This window comes from Narcine bancroftii, chromosome 3, assembly GCF_036971445.1.
Source record: "Narcine bancroftii isolate sNarBan1 chromosome 3, sNarBan1.hap1, whole genome shotgun sequence".
NCBI classification, from domain to species: Eukaryota; Metazoa; Chordata; class Chondrichthyes; order Torpediniformes; family Narcinidae; genus Narcine; species Narcine bancroftii.
In genome coordinates, this window is record NC_091471.1 from 37,679,099 (window position 1) to 37,696,104 (window position 17,006).

Here is a 17,006-nt window from a genome sequence, read left to right on the forward strand (position 1 = left end):
CTTACCTGCTCCATGCAAAGAAGAAAAGCAAAAATGGGCAGTAGGGCCTTTGACGACTCTGGAGCCAGGGACTAGCATTTTTGCTGTCCCCGAGATGAGTGGGCCAGCCTCCACTGCTGCAGTGAAGTGTGCTGCACCTAGATGAATGGGGTAATGGTGCTGAAGAAGAAGGAACCTTGGGTCAAGCCAGAAGTCACGCAGCCCTGTCCAAGTCAGCGTCAGAGGCAGAAGCTTCAACTTCAGGCAGCAAATAGGATGATGAAGGTGATGCACAAGAAGGCATAAATTGAGCCACTAATTTCCCAATCAAAGGAGTAATGTGGATATAGTTAAAGAAATCAGAAGTATGAGAAGTGATATGAAAGATGAAATGAAAATAGAAATAAATAAAGTAACAGAGGCCATACATAAGTTGTATGGATGAAATAAATTAAGAAGTTAAAACAGTAAAAGATGATGTGGAACAAGTTAGAGTATCTCAGATGGGAAACAATGAGACTGCTCTGACTGTGACAAACCAAAATCTTTGTCAAAAAGTGGATACCTTGGAAAATTATAGAAGAAGAAGAAATAGTATTAAAATATTGGATGTGAAATATGGGGTAGTACAAAAAGATATCCATTTCAAAAATGGATTACAAAAGTTCTTGGAAAACTTTGTAGGAGCTATTGAGATTGAAAGGGCTCATTGGGCCCTTTGAAAGAAACCACCCCCAGGGCAGAACCCACGTTCAATTCTGATAAAATACGTGCGTTATCAGTACAGTGTGAAAGTTTTGAGAATTGATGCTCAAAAAGCTCAAGAAAGGTCCGCTCGAATATGAAATAGGCAAATTTTTATTTTACCCTGACATAAGTGAACATTTATTGAAAAGGAGAAAAAAATTTAATCCTGTGAAAAAGACTTCATGAGATACCGTTCATTTTTACGCCACCCTGCAACTTTGAAAATCTCCTTGCTGAATGGTCAAAACAAATTCTTTGTGAGCTGTCTGGAAGAAGAGGAATTTGTTCAAGGCTTGCCAAGACTACAGACTGGATGAAGACCTTAAAGTCTGATTCTGGCATTTAACTTTCAAAATGAAATTTTTAAAACTGGAATATGTTTAAAAAATGACTAATTTTAAAGAAAATATGTGATAAATTTCAGGAGGGTTGGGGAGGTGAAGGAGGCTACTAACCATTGCTCATTCATGTGTGTATAAGTGACTTCAGTTGCAACCCGCACAATGAAGGGTAACAGTGTTGCTGCTATTGGCAATGCAAGTCAGAGGAAATTCTTTATTTTTAATTATATAGTACTACATTCTGGAATATGTCTTATTCTATTATATTTCTGTATTTTATTTCTATCTTTGGATTGTCAGGAAGGTCACATTAAGGCACGTTAGATGATGAGTAGTGGAGTTAGGTGGAGGAATTTTGTGAGGGGTCATGGAAGTAGAGTGACAAATATATATTAAAATGAGTAAAATGATAACATTTTAAAATGTTTATATAAATAGTGTTAATGGGAAAATAAACAGAATAAAAATTCTTGTATACATTAAAAATGGGAGTAGATATAGCTTTTCTACAAGAAACACACTTAATAGAAAAAGAACATTTGAAATTGAAAACAGATTGGGTAGGTCATGTCATATCCCCTTCATTCAATTCAAAGTTAATACCATTCAGTATGTTGAAACAAATCCAACAGGCAGGTTCGTAATGATACATTGTCAAATATTTTCTGAATTACGGACTCTTCTAAATGTATATGCTCCTAATGCTGATGATGAGAAGTTTATTCAGGAAACCTTCCTTACCTTGGCCAATGCACATGAGAATGCATTAGTAGGAGGTGATTTTAACTTTTGATTAGATCCACTATTAGATAAGTCTACAAGAGGAGTGTTAAGAAGTAAAGTAGCTAAGACAACTTTGACATTAATGAAGGATATGAATTTCATAGATATATTGAGGAGGGTACATCCTATAGAAAGAGACTATTCCTTTTATTCCAGCGGGCATGATTCATATGCTAGAATAGATTTCTTCCTATTTTCAGCGCAGCTTTAGGGTAGAATACTTAATATCGAGTATAAAGTGAGAATTGTGTCTGATAATTCACCTCTGTTAAATGCAGATTGAAATGCCTGATAAAGAAAAATTGGTTTATAGATTTTTAATATCATATTTATGGAAATGTAATTATAGTGATTTCACATCTGCAATTATGGCACAGCAAAACAATGAATGAGACATGTTCATGCCAATAAATTCTGATTCTGTACATCCACCCAGTGATGGTTCACCCCCTACACATACACCCCCTAGCACCAGTTCCCCCTCCCAACATACACCCCCAGCTCCAGTTCCCCCCACCAATGTACACCCCCCAGCACTGGTTCCCCCACCCCCCGGACAACCCCCAGCTCCAGGTCCCCCCCACCCTCAGCTCCGGTTCCCCTCCTGTACACCCCCCAGCATCAGTTCCCTTCCCCCAACATACACCCCCTCAGCTCTGGTTCCCCCACCAACAAACACCCTCCCAGCACTGCCCCCCCATACACCCCCCCAGCACTGCCCCCCGTACACCCCCAGCTCCAGTTCCCCTCAGCTCCAGGTCCCCCCCCACCCTCAGCTCCGGTTCCCTCCCAACATACTCCCCCCAGCTCTGGTTCCCCCACAGCTCTGGTCCCCCCCCAACATACTCCCCCTGCAGCTCCGGTTCCCCCGCAGCTCCGGTTCCCCCACAGCTCCGGTTCCCCCGCAGCTCCGGTTCCCCCGCAGCTCCGGTTCCCCCGCAGCTCCGGTTCCCCCGCAGCTTAAATACTTTGCTTTTGAAAATGTCAAACTTTTATGATTTTATAAGAGCACAAATTCAATTATTTCATGATGTAAATTTAAATGATAAGTTTATGATTGGAATGCACTGAAAGCTTATTTAAAAAGACAAATAATAAGCTCTTTTTCCAACATAAAGAAAGAATATATTAGAGAAATAGACCAATTAGAAAAAAAAAACAGATATGGAAAAAGACTTGTGAATAAGAAATTCGGTTGTTAATCAATAAGAAGCTTCAATTTAATACTTTGCAGACTTATAGAACAGAAAAAAGCAACAACAGGAATTAAACAAAGATATTATGAACTAGCTGAAAGGACACATACGGTATTAGCATGGCAATTAAAGGTAGAACAAGCTTCATGAACAATAAATACTATTTGGAAAGAATATAATACAATAGGTTATAAACCTCAAGATAAAAATGATTCTTTCAAAAACTTTTATTCTAGTTATATAGTTCAGAATCTTTAAAAGGTGAAAGTAAAATTGATAAGTACTTATCACAAATAAATTTGCCTTGAATATCTTTGGAAGATCAGATGGAACTGAATTCCTGCATTGATCAAACAGAAATCAAGAAGCTACGAGTACATTGCAAAGTAATAAATCTCCAGGGGAGGATGGTTTTCCATTTGAATTTTATATGAAATTTAAGGACTTATTAACTCCTTTATTTATGGAAATGATACCACAAGCTTATGTAAAAGATACATTACCTGATATTTTTCAACCACAGTGATACCAAAAAAAGACAGAGACTCTTTGAAACCTGCTTCATATTAACCAATATCTTTATTAAATGGGGATTATAAAATTGTTGCAAAGAATAAATACATTACTTCCTAAGTTAATAAATGTTGATCAAACAGGTTTTGTTAAAAAGAGACTAGCTGCTGACAACACAGTGAGATTGTTGAGTATTGTTCACTTAGCACAAAAAAGAGATTTGAGAGTGGCGGTGGTATCAGAAGCGGACAAAGCATTTGACAGAATTGAATGGGATTTTTTATTTAAGGTATTGGAAAAATTTGGACTGGACAAACCTTTATTAATTGGATTAAAGCATTGTATACTAGTCTGAAGGCTAAAGTAGTAACAAATGGACAGATAGCTGCTCCATTTAAGTTACAATGATCTAGTAGACAAGGATGTCATTTGTCATCAGCATTATTTGTCTTGGTGATTGAACCACTTGTAGAGATAATTAGACAAGACATGGGAATTAAGGGGTTTAGAATCGGTCAAGAAGAGCATAAAATTAGTTTATTTGCAGATGATATATTGATATATTTATCTGAACCTGAACCATATTCAAGACAACTACATCTTAGGTTGAAAGAGTATGGGCAAGTTTCAGGATACAAAAAAATTTGGGATAAGAGTGAAGTTATGCTCTTTACAAAAAGGGACGATACCTAATGTCAGAGAAACACCAAATTTAAATGGCCAAAGAATGGGATTAAGTACTTAGGGATTAAGATGGATGATAATATAAACTGAATTATTTACCATTGCTTCATAAAGTTGAAGAAGATTTGAAAAAGTGGATGATTCTACTTATTACTTTAATAGGGAGGGCTAAAAATTGTATAAAGATGAATATTTTTCCAAGAATTCAGTTTGCAAACTCAAATTTTTTTTAAGGATCTTAATAAATGTGTGAGAAAATTTTGATGGAAAGATAAAATGTTGCAAGTGTCAATGCAAAAGTTAACATGGAAATATGAAATGGGGGGGATTAACACTCCCAAACTTTAACAATTATAGGGAAGCCTCAATTAGATTTATTGCATCTTTTTTGTTTGAAGGAGAGAACATACCAGCTTTGATCAAGAGAAAACAATAGCTGCTTCTTTTATTTATAAATGGAATTCAAAATTAATGATAGGAATTAAAGACACACCTCTATTAAAACATTTGGGATAGGATAGATGGGAAAATTGAAATAGAAGGAGATATATCACCTAATACTTTATTCCAAAATAGATTGATACTCTTTTTAAACTATGGTCAGATAAAGGAATTAAAATTATTGAAGATTGTATTAAGAAAGAGCAGCTGATGTCTTTCCCGCAATTGAAAATTAAAAACGGAATAACTAGAAATATACTTTTTTGCTATTTTCAAATAAAAAGATACTTAAGAGATAAATTGGGATTGGAGAGGCTGTTGCCTCCTTGTAGTGAAGTGGAAATTTTTATTATATGAGGGACTGTATGGAAATTTAGTTTTGCAATGTACCCTCTGTTGCAAAGGGCAATCTTAAAGCTGGGCTTCATAAATCTAAACAAAAATGGGAACAGGATTTAAATATTACAATAGATGAGCAAACATGGATAGATTTGTGTTGAGATTGTATGGCCAATAAAATTAATGTGCGATACAGACTAAGACAATACAATTTCATGCATCAGCTATGATTCACACCATGTAAATTGCATAAAATTGGATTTATAAAATACAAGTTTTAAATGTGGTGAGGATGAAGGTACCTTTTTGCATTTTATATGGTCATGTCTAAAAGTGAAACCTTTCTGGGTAAAAGTAGAGTACCTCTTAGAAAAAATTATTTGTATTACATATCCACAAAATTCTGACTTATTTTTATTAAAGACCGTAGAAGGGACGAGACCAAAATTGAAGTTGTCATTAACTCATAAGAAATTTGTTAAAGTAGTACTGGTGGTGGCAAGAAAGTTCATCACAGTAACTTGGAAATCAGACTCTCATTTAGGAATAGATAGATTGAATATAGAACTTCAAAAATATATTCCATTATAAAAAGCATTATGCATAATTTAAGGAAATAAACAATATATTTCCACAAATTTTGGGCCCATATATATGGTTGGTACTATTGTTTAATTCTATTTCTTCCAGTCACTGGAACCTATGATAACCCTCCACAAGACGAGTAAAGGAATTACAGTTTGGTAAAATCCTTGGTGCCCTGTGCTCTATCCTAATATAATCCATTAGTTCTTTAGTTTTTTTCCTTCTTTTTCTTTCTTTATTACGTTACTATATAATTTGAGAATATCTAAGTATTGTTTTATCATTATTACTGCTTAGGGGTTTGGGGAGGGGGATTAGGGAGGGGGTATCACTATATTCTTGTAATCAGAAATAATTTGTACAAATATGGAAAATGTACAAAGTTGTATATATACGGCATATATGGAAATGTTGAAATAAAGTATTCAGAAAAAGAAACAAGTCAGCTACTTTGTGCAATGTGTTGCTCATGTTATAAAACATGTAAAATGTTGTATAGTCCAGCCTACTGGGTCATGTCTGACAGGGCAGATGGACAAATGAAAGAAAAAGAAAAAATAAAGAGGGACAGCAGGCAAACATCACCAGTCTTGATAACTTAAAGAAAAAGTGAGCTATCTAATGTTGGAGAATTTAAAAATGAATCCTCAGGCTGAAACATGCCCTGATGAAAGATGAGATGTTGTTCTCAAGCATGCAATGGGTCTTGTTCTAACAATGTAGGAAGCCACAGACAAAGCAATCAGAGTGGGAGGGCTTTTTAAAAAAAAATTCTGATATCCAGCTCAGTAACAGGCCCTTCTGGACAACAAGTCCGTGCCGCCCAAATACACCAATTCATCTACAAACCCCATATGTTTTTGGATGGTGGGAGGAAACCAGAACACCAGGAGGAAACCTATGCAGTCACAGAGAGAATGCACAAACTCCTCACAGAGAGCACCAGATTTGAACTTGGGTTGCTGGCATTGTAATAATGCTACGCTAACTGTGCTGTCCAAGATGGTGAATAATACTCATATTAAAGCTCATTGATAAAGTTTCAGCTGCAGATGCATTTGAAACGGAGCTGAGAATGAAGCAGGGCTGCAAAAATTGCCTTAGTTAAACCTTAATTCAAGGTTTCTAAAGTCAACCCAAAAATAAAACTAATTTTACCCAGAAATTATATGATTCAAAATCATTTTAATTCTGAATAGACTTCCAGTCATTTCAGCATTAGTCCTGCATACTAAATTTGGAAAAAGTATACAATTCCAATGTGGTAATAGGCATATGTATTTTAAGACTTCAGTCTTTGGTAAAACAGCTGAAAAATCTCAGTGATGTATCTGCGAGTACTCCTCTGTCAGATTCCTTTTAACTCACTCATGGGATGTAAGCGTTGCTAGGAAAGTAAGTGTCTATTGCATTCAAATTCACAATGAGAGAATTTTTGAAGCAAATCAGTTGCACTAGCAGTGAATGAAATAAAAATGATATAACAAATTGTTTTGCAAAATGTATACTGGATATCATTGAAATAAACCATCACATTTTCTCTTGGAATTTGAATATTTGTTCAGTGCCAAAAATAATTTTTCCTCAAAGAACACAATCACATTAGACTACAGATTAGGGTCATGGTTGGCAGAGTGGTTAGCACAATGTCTTTATTGTGCCAGAAATCAGGATCGGGGTTTGAATCCTGCACTGTCTGTAAGGAGTTTGTACATTCTTCTTTGTTGTTGTGGGTTTTCCCCAGGAACTCTGATTTCCTCCCACCATTTGAAATGCACCGGGGGTGTAGGTTAATTGGGTGTAAATTGGGCGACAAGGACTTGTGGGCTGGAATGGCCAGTTACCATGCTGTATGTCTAAATTAACTTTAAATTTACAAATTTTGTTTACATTAATTTTTTTGTAAGGCTCTATTCAATTGATTTCTTTCTCTTCTAATCAATTTCTAACAGTTTCCATCTTGCAGATAAATAGGTGAGTGTATTGCTGCCTGCAAGAATCTATCCACATTGAGACTAAAAAATAATTATGAAGGATGCAGCCTACCAATGTATCCCTCTAAAAAAGAGAATTGGAAGAGAAGCGCTTTTAAAAGATGATGCTAAAGGGTGGGTTTCTTCTTCTGAAGAAGAAGAATTCGTGGGCTTTTTTTGCAGGCTTTGGGTATTATTATTAATGTCACCATCAGAACTAGGGATGTGTGTATGTTTCTTAAAGAGGATATGTATGTGTTAGAATGTCTCTTAAAAGGGAAATGTTATGACAGTATTTAAAAAAAAAGGAAAGATTTTATAGTTATACTAATATCTGTTTGAAAAATGGTATAGATAAAACACTGAAGTTTATTAGTCTTTATTAATGGGATAAATGAATCAGTTAAGAGGAAGAGGGTATTGGCATACTTAAAGAAATTAAAAGTGGATATCATCTTTTTGCAGGAAACACATCTTTCTAAATTGGAACATGATAAATTAAAAAGAGGATGGGTGGGACAAAGAATATTGTCTTCCTTTGTTTCAAAGGCAAGAGGGGTGGTGATTCTAATGAATAAAAATACACCAGTGTTAATAGAAGATTCTTCAATTGATCAAGCCGGAAGGTATGTAAGGACACATTGTAAAATTTATGTAGAAGTATGGATATTTATGAATATTTATGTTCCAAATTATGACAATGAAGCCTTTATGAAGGATATTTTCTTAAAAACAGCAGAGGGAAGACAAAATATATTGGTTGGAGGAGATTTTAATTTTTGCTTCGACCCAATACTACATAAATCAGCAAGAACAATAACAAGGGTGAAAGCAGCAAAAAACACGATTTATATATGAACAATCTAAATCTTATTGATGTATGGAGGCAATTAAATCCCACAGTGAGAGACTATTCTTTTACCTCAAAGGTGCATGACTCACATACAAAGATTGATTTATTTTTAATGTCTTCCCAGCTAAAAAGTAGAGTGATAAAAACAGAACACAAAGCAAGGCTTCTATCAGACCACTCTACATTAATATTAACCATAGCAATAATGGAAAAATAAGAGAATGTATACAGATGGTGTATCAATATTACATTGCTTAAAAGAACAGATTTCTGCAAATTTATAAAGAGACTAATAATAGTTTATAAAGAGACTAATAATAGTTTTCTGATATGGGACACACTCAAAGTATATTTAAAGGGACAAATTATATCCAATACAAAGAATCTTGAGGGAACATATGGCAGAAGTAAACAATTTGGAGAAAGATATTAAAGAATTTGAAAAAAAATCAAAGAAAGTGATTACAGGAAGAATTCAGATGAATGGAGAATAAAAATCTAAGATACAATACAATACAAACATATAGGACAGAAAAAGCTATATTAAAAACTAAACAATACTATGAGTTAGGTGAATGGGCACACAAAGTTTTAGCCTTAGATTAAAACAGAGGAGTCATCAAAAATGATAAGTGTTATAAAAACAGATAGTTACCCTAGTTAATAACCAAAAAGAATTTAATGACATTTTTAGACAATATTACACAAAATTATTAGATGAGAATGAAATGGAAGAATTTTTGTTGAATGTTGAACTTCCAAAACTAGAAGAGAGAGAAAAGAGAATTAGATACTCCCATCACAAGGAAAAATATCAAAAAGGCCCTGAGCACCCTTCAGGCTAATAAATCATCAGGGGAAGATGGATTTTCACCTGAGTTTTATAGACATTTTTAAAATTATCAATGCCCCTATTAATGAATGTCCTGGACCAAGAAGGTCCATAGACTCTCCCAGAATCATTCTCAAATGCAATGATTAAAGTGTTACCAAAAAAGAATAAGGACTTCCTAAAATCTTTGTCATACAGACAAATAGCCCTGTTAAATTCTGATTATGTTAATAGGTTAGGACAATACTTGCCAAAACTGATAAATACAGATCAAGCAGGATTTCTTAAAGGAAGGAATTCCTCAAATAGTCCAGGAGATCATTTAATACACATGACAAAATTTGAACAAAGTCCAAGTATTACAGTCTCCCTGGGCCATTTAGAATGGCCCTTTTTATTTAAAACAATGGAAAATTTTGGTATAGGAAGAACATTTATAAATTTGATAAAAACTTTATACAAGCTAAAATGATCAAATGTTGGCAGTGTTCCACCTGAGTAGATTGAGCAGACAGGGATGCCCCTTGTCCCCAGCACTTTCTATTTTAGCAATTGAACCACTGGCAGAGATAATAAGAAGGGATCAGAATATAAAGGGTTTCAAAGTCGGGCAAGAAGAACACAAAATCAGTCTATTTGCCAATGATGTGCTATTGTACCTATCAGAACTGGCTAAATCTTTGTAAAAAGTACAAAGAACACTAAAAAAAAATGATAGAATATCAGGTTACAAAATAAATTCCATTATCAAATTTTTAATATGAAAGATACCAAAAAGGAAGTAAATTTAAATGGAAGATGGATGAAATAAAATATCTTGGAATAGCTACTGACAATAGCTTGCAAAATCTGTACAAACTAAATGATGTTTCTCTTCTTACAGAAGATAGAAAGAGACCCACAGAAATGGAGAGACTTTAGTGGGAAGAGTTAACTGCGTCAAAATGAAGGTGATACCATAGTGGGCTGCTGAATGCACCATGCCAAACGTGGCAACCTGACATCAGGAGCCCGCGGCCTACACAGCCGGCCGAGATGGACTACGCGCTTTGAAGTTGGCGCCTGACTCAGCACCACCGAGCTGCAGCACCCCACTCTAATGGGCTGGCCAGCAGCAGCCAATCGGGTGGAGCTAGGGAAACAGCCACACCCGGGGATGAGAGGGGCTCACTGATTGGCCCTCCCCGGATAGCACTAAATGACCAATCCCAGGAAGCAGATTGTAATGCCACCAGTTGGGGGCCATGATGACATCTGAGATGGGCTTTTGTGCCCTTTATAAGCAGGGCAGCCAGCACAATAAAACAGTGTTGAATTCACTCCCATAGTGTGTATCTTCTTCTTTGAGGGTAACCTCTCCAGCAGCAGCAGCCACTATAGCCCTGACAGGTCCAACCATTATTGTGGAGCTGAAGAATGCGTGACCAGCCTCTGATCAACATGGTCTTGTTGAAGCTGCCCAGCTTCTGGTCATCACAGCCTCGGGTGTGGTTCCAGCAAGATGAGGCGCAGTTCGCTGTACGACAATCACAGCTGACGACACCCACTTTTACTACGTGGTCAGTGCCCTTGAGCAGGACATGGCTGCTCGCATTACCAACTTCCTCCAGAAACCTCCGGAACAAGGGAAGTATCAGGCCATTAAGGAGCTACTAACCCAAGCTTTTGGGCTTTCATGGTGTGAACGCGCTGCCCTTCTGCTACACGTGGACAGGGCCCCATCCGCCCTCATGAGCGACATGCTTGCCTTGAATGATGGCCATACCCTTTGTGCTCTATTCAACCAAATGTTCCTGGAGAGGTTACCTGAGGACATCAGGCTACTTGGCGAAGAGGACTTCGCCGACCCCAGAAAGGTGGTCGCCAGAGCCAATCTGCTCTGGGTTGAAAAAGGGATGCCTGCGATTTGTTAGACCATGTGGCCTCTTCTCGTCAACATCGGGCTACCAGGAGGTCACTTGACAAATCACCTAGCAAGTCTTCTTCAAAGCCTGCAAATCCTGGTGAGCTGTATTGGTTCTATCATCAGCGATGGGGAGCTGAGGCCCGCTGATGCAATCATCCTGAGGGTTCCTGGGAAACGCCAACGCCGGCCACTGTTTATGGCTACGGTGGCTGGCCTACACAACAACCTTCTCCACGACCAGATACAGTGTCAGGCCAATGCTTCCTGTCGACACATGCCGAGGTCAGCATCCTCCCCCCCCCCCCACCCCACACCTCCGACACTCGCCATCGGAAGGTAAGGTTCATGTTATAGTTGCCAATAACTCTTCAATACAGACTTACATCACTCATTCTATTTCCCTCGATTTCAGCAACCACCACTACACGTGGTGATTTGCCTTAGCAGACGTCCACCAGCCTCTCCTTGGGTGGACTTCCTGAAAGCCAACTCCTCTCTAGCCGATGTCAAAGGCCACCGGCTAGTACATGCAAAGACCTTTCAGACCCTTGCACTTGAAGGCACCAAACTGACCGCTCCTCGTCTACACTCAGTGGCAAGTCCAAGCAATGAGTTTGCCAAGATTTTAGCCAAATTCCCCTCCATTGCAATGCCACACTTTAACTCCACTGAGCCTGAACACGTCATATCCTGACTAAAGGCCCCCCACTTCACACCAGAGAACACTGCCTCCTGCCAGATAAACTTAACCTCACCAAGGAGGAGTTTTTTAAAATGGAGGAACTTGGCATTGTCGCCGCTCCAACAGCCCTCCACATGGTCCCTAAGGCATCAGGGGGTGGGAGACTATGTGGGAACTACTGCCGGCTAAATGAAGCCACCATGCTGAATAGATACCCCATCCCCCATATTCAGACTTTTCCATAAACCTGCAGGGGGCACGGATATTTTCCAAAATCGACTTAATCCATGGCTATGATCAGATCCCCATCCACCCGTAGGATATCGCAAAGACTGCCATTATTACACCATTTGGTCTGTTTGAATTCCTCAGAATGCCCTTCGGCCTAAAAAAATGCCACATAGACCTTTCAAAGGCTTATGGATGCTGTGGGCAGGGATTTGAAGTTTGTGTTCATCTATCTTGATGACGTTCTGTTTGCAAGCTGTGACCATGCTGAATATGCCGCTCACATCAGAGAGTTGTGCCACAGGTTGAGTGAGTTTGGCCTGACAATTAATCCAGCAAAATACCAGTTTAGCAAAGACTCAATTGACTCTTTAGGTTACAGAATTGAGTGCCACGGGGCTAAACCGCTACCCGACAAGGTAGAGGCCATTTGGGCGTTCCCCAAGCCTACAATAGTAAGGGGATGATAAGAGTTCACCAGCATGGTGAATTTTTACTGCACATTCCTACCAGGGGCGGCTCGCACCATGAAACCTTTATTCTCCCTTATGACCGGTACAAAGAAGATGATTTTGTGGAACCAAGAGGCATCTGATACATTCCAGGGAACTAAAAGATGCCCTAGCTAATACTGCCCTCCTGATACACCCTAAAGCTGATGCCTCCACTGTTTTCACAGTGGATGCTTTTGACACAGGAGTAGAGGGAGTTTTGGAATAGTGGGTGAGTGAACACTGACAACCCCTTGTATTTTTCAGTAGACATTCGTGGGCGACTGAACTGAAATATAGTACTTTTGATAGAGAACTCCTGGCATTGTACCTGGCAATCAGATATTTTAGATACTTCCATGAGGACAGGAAGTTCCAAATTTTTACAGACCACAAGCCCCTCACCTTTGCCTTCACTAAGGTTTCTGACCCGTGGTCAGTCAGGCAACAAGGGCACATTTCATATATCTCAGAATTTTCTACTGATATTCAGCTTATTATGGGAAAATCCAATGTGGTGGCCGATGCCTTGTCAAGTCCACATTACAGGCAGTACACACCTCAACATCTAGCATTGACTATATGGCTCTGGTTGAAGCACAGGTAGTGGACAAGGAAATCATACTGTGATTACCATCCTCCAGTTGGATGATATACAGCTTGGCCCTGGGGAGCAGACTGTCCTATCATTCTTACTACCTGGAGGAGCCGCATTTTTGAGGTCATACAAAACCTGGCACACATCGCCATCAAAACGACCATCAAAATGGTTGCTAGTCGATTTGTCTGGCATGGCTTCCGCAAAGAGGTCAGCCAGTGGGCCAGGAATTGTACACGGTGCCAGACCTCGAAAATCCATTCTCACACTAAAACCCCCCGACAGTCATTTCAACCGCCACGATGCTGTTTCAGCCACGTCTACATACATATGGTAGGCAGAAATGTGCGCCAGGGCCCTCCTTCACAACTGGGTGTCTAGATTTGGGGTTCCAGAGCATATAACTTTGGACAGGGACTCCCAATTTACCTCTGGCCTCTGGTCTAATTGAGATCTGGCACTGTGTACAATTCTTGGTATAGTAGCATACATGACAATGTTGTTGATGAAATCAAAGAGGTTGTAAGATCACAGTAGAAGGTTTCTAGTGGGCTTACCTGGCAGATTTCATATTGCCTTTGGTCATTGGGCAGTTTAGGCAACTGTGTCCCTTCTGCCCATAATGGTTTCCTCTAGCTTGGGTGAGGCGTTGAACTCAGAAGGGACCCCGTCCTGTGTAGGCTATCTCCTTCCTGGTCCTTACTGCCCTAACCTAAACAGAGGAGACAAAGAATGCTGAATGAACATTAAATTGTGCTAACTTTTCAGGCCTAATCTTTCTGTGAAATTGAAAGGGGTAAAAGTTCACTAGTGGGATGAGGTTGACAATGGGGATGGGGATGAGGGTGAGGGAGAGATTTGTGGGGAGTATCCATGGAGTATCTTCAAAAAAGAGCAGTATTTTTAGTGCAATGCACTTTTACTTTTGCATCACCTATGGCTCCTAGAACGCTTCCACCAGCGTTGTCTCCGCTCCGTCCTCAACATTCATTGGAGCGACTTCATCCATAACATCGAAGTACTCGAGATGGCAGAGGCCGACAGCATCGAATCCACGCTGCTGAAGATCCAACTGCGCTGGGTAGGTCACGTCTCCAGAATGGAGGACCATCGCCTTCCCAAGATCGTGTTATATGGCAAGCTCTCCACTGGCCACCGTGACAGAGGTGCACCAAAGAAGAGGTACAAGGACTGCCTAAAGAAATCTCTTGGTGCCTGCCACATTGACTACCGCCAGTGGGCTGATATCGCTTCAAACCGTGCATCTTGGCGCCTAACAGTTCGGTGGGCAGCAACCTCCTTTGAAGAAGACCGCAGAGCCCACCTCACTGACAAAAGACAAAGGAGGAAAAACCTAACACCCAACCCCAACCCACCAATTTTCCCTTGCAACCGCTGCAACCGTGTCTGCCTGTCCCGCATCGGACTTGTCAGCCACAAACGAGCCTGCAGCTGACGTGGACATTACCCCTCCATAAATCTTCGTCCGCGAAGCCAAGCCAAAGAAGAAAGATATCCTCATCTGGGGGTCTCACTGTTTCTGGAAACTATTGTGATTTGCCAGGTTTTTCTAATCGTCTCCCACCACACTGCCAGTGCTTAAGACCTTTCTTTTTGGCACATCCATATTTCAAAATACATTTGTAAAGAGCTGAGCGCTATGTCCTTTTATATTGAAACATCCCTATCTCAATGACACTGAATTGTTGCTATGTGGCTGTCAGGGGGATTATGCGTTGAATGGAAAAATTGTGAGAAGTAGGCCTGGTTCTGCTGGAATCTGCAGTTTTATCATTTCTTTTTGCACATACACTTTGCTGTTTGAAACAGCCTCAAGAAAATGTTTAATTTTTTTCCATACTTTATTTAAAAGATAACTGAAACATAGCATACAATATAAAAATAGTCAAATAAAATTTTTCATTAATACCCATCCCTCCCCCCCACCCCTAAAGCAATTTGAATTTGATCCAATCCCATTCCCCTTAATGAATATAAATTTCCCAACAAGAAAATCGTTGGATCTAACGGTAGTATAAAATTATATAATTTCTCCAAAACTACTTGAATTCCTTGCCAAAATGATTGAACTTTAACACAATTCCATACAGCATGTAGTAAAGTTCCAATATATGAATCACATCTAAAACAAGAATCCGAATTACTAAACCCATATTTTTTTTAACTTTTCTGGGGTCAAATATAATTGATGTAAAAAATTATAATTAACCATTCCATATCCCACATTAGTCAATTTAATAACATTGTCTTGACACATATTCACCCAATCTTCTTCAGCAAAAATAAATACTAAATCACTCTTCAATTTAAGTTTAGATTTCTCCCAATCTGGTTTATCCATAATATCTTGTAACAAATTATACATAACTGAAACATAACTCTTTTTCGGTATAAAGGAAATCAAATATTAAAATCTCGACAAAGTTGGTAAAATCATCTCTCTACCATAATTATCTTTTATCAAAGTCCTAAGTTGATGATACACAAACAAAGAATTTACAGGTATATCAAATCTTTCTCTCAGTTGATTAAAAGAAAGAAATTGCCCCTCTACAAAACAATCTTGTATTGTCTTTATACCTTTAGAATCCCAAATCTTTAAATGATTGTTAAACATTGAAAAAGGAATAAACTGATTGTTATACAATGGAGTTAAAATAGATAATTTATCTTTCGACCCTAACACCCTTTATTTTTTAACTAAATCTTTAATAAATGTTTCAATATCGGCATATCATATTGCTGTAACAAATTCGAATCCCAACAAAATATAAATTCTTGTCTTTCAACCCTAGGAATACACGCCATCTCCTAGCTCAGCTAGGAGGCTGATCTAAGTCCATCAATCTACTAATGAATTTCAACTGGACCGCTTCATAATAATTTTGAAAATGTGGTAGTTGTAGTCCACCCAATGTATACTTCCATGTAAATCTATGCAACACCATTCGAGCTAATCTACCATTCCATAAAAACTCACACACTGCTTTATTCAAATCTTGAAAAAACCCTTAGAAAGTAAACAAGGTAGAAGAAAATATTCATTTTAGTACAATTAACCTGACCAATCAAAGTTAATGGAAGATCTTTCCTCTTAATCAAATCTGCTTTAATCCGTCTTAATATAGGTACATAATTTAATTGATATAATGATGGATAATTCATATCCATATACACATCTAAATATTTAATTTTACTTGTCCACCTTAATTTTGTAATTGTTTTAAATTCAGAATAATCTCCCACTCCAAATGCTAAAATTTCACTTTTATCCCAATTAACTTTATATCCCAATAATTCTCCAAATTTCAACACTCTTGCAGTTGTTTCAACAACTGTTCTGGTTCCTCAAGTATACCAACACATCGTCCGCAAATAAGTAAATTTTATATTCTTCATTCTTCCCTCATCCCTCTAATTTCTTCATTTTGTCTAATAGCCTGAGCTAACAGTTCAATAACCAATGCAAATAAGGCTGGTGACAATGGGCAGCCCTGTCGAGTTGAATGAGTCAATTTAAATGGTAAAGAAATCTATCCATTTGTCACCACCCTAGCAATCAGGTTCGTATATAAAGCCTTAATCCAACCAATTAAAAAAGGGCTGAATTTAAATTTCTCTAACACTTTAAATAAAAAATCCCACTCAACCCTACCAAAAGCTTTTTCTGCATCTAATAACCATAGGATGGTTAGGTTGCTTTCGATATGCATTGACCAAAGTAATTAATCAAAATATATTGTCTGATGCATTTCTATACTTAATAAAACCTGTTGGATCAATATGTACCAATTTAGGAAAATATTTAGCAAGT

At 38.2% G+C, this 17,006-nt stretch overlaps 1 protein-coding gene across 13 annotated transcripts in view; it reads right to left on the reverse strand.

Annotated features, from left to right (window-relative positions):
* The window catches only part of LOC138757088 (zinc finger and BTB domain-containing protein 7C), a 259,055-nt gene that overhangs the window by 60,688 nt on the left and 181,361 nt on the right, over positions 1 to 17,006 (reverse strand). For 11 of the 13 annotated variants that reach the window (XM_069923845.1, XM_069923842.1, XM_069923846.1 and 8 more), the window contains one exon: positions 13,729 to 13,883. The exons of the other annotated variants lie outside the window; for them this stretch is intronic. In XM_069923845.1, coding sequence (XP_069779946.1) covers positions 13,729 to 13,757 — 29 coding nt within the window. In that variant the 5' untranslated portion in view covers positions 13,758 to 13,883. The remainder of the gene's footprint in view (positions 1 to 13,728; positions 13,884 to 17,006) is intronic. 13 annotated transcript variants of the gene reach the window in all.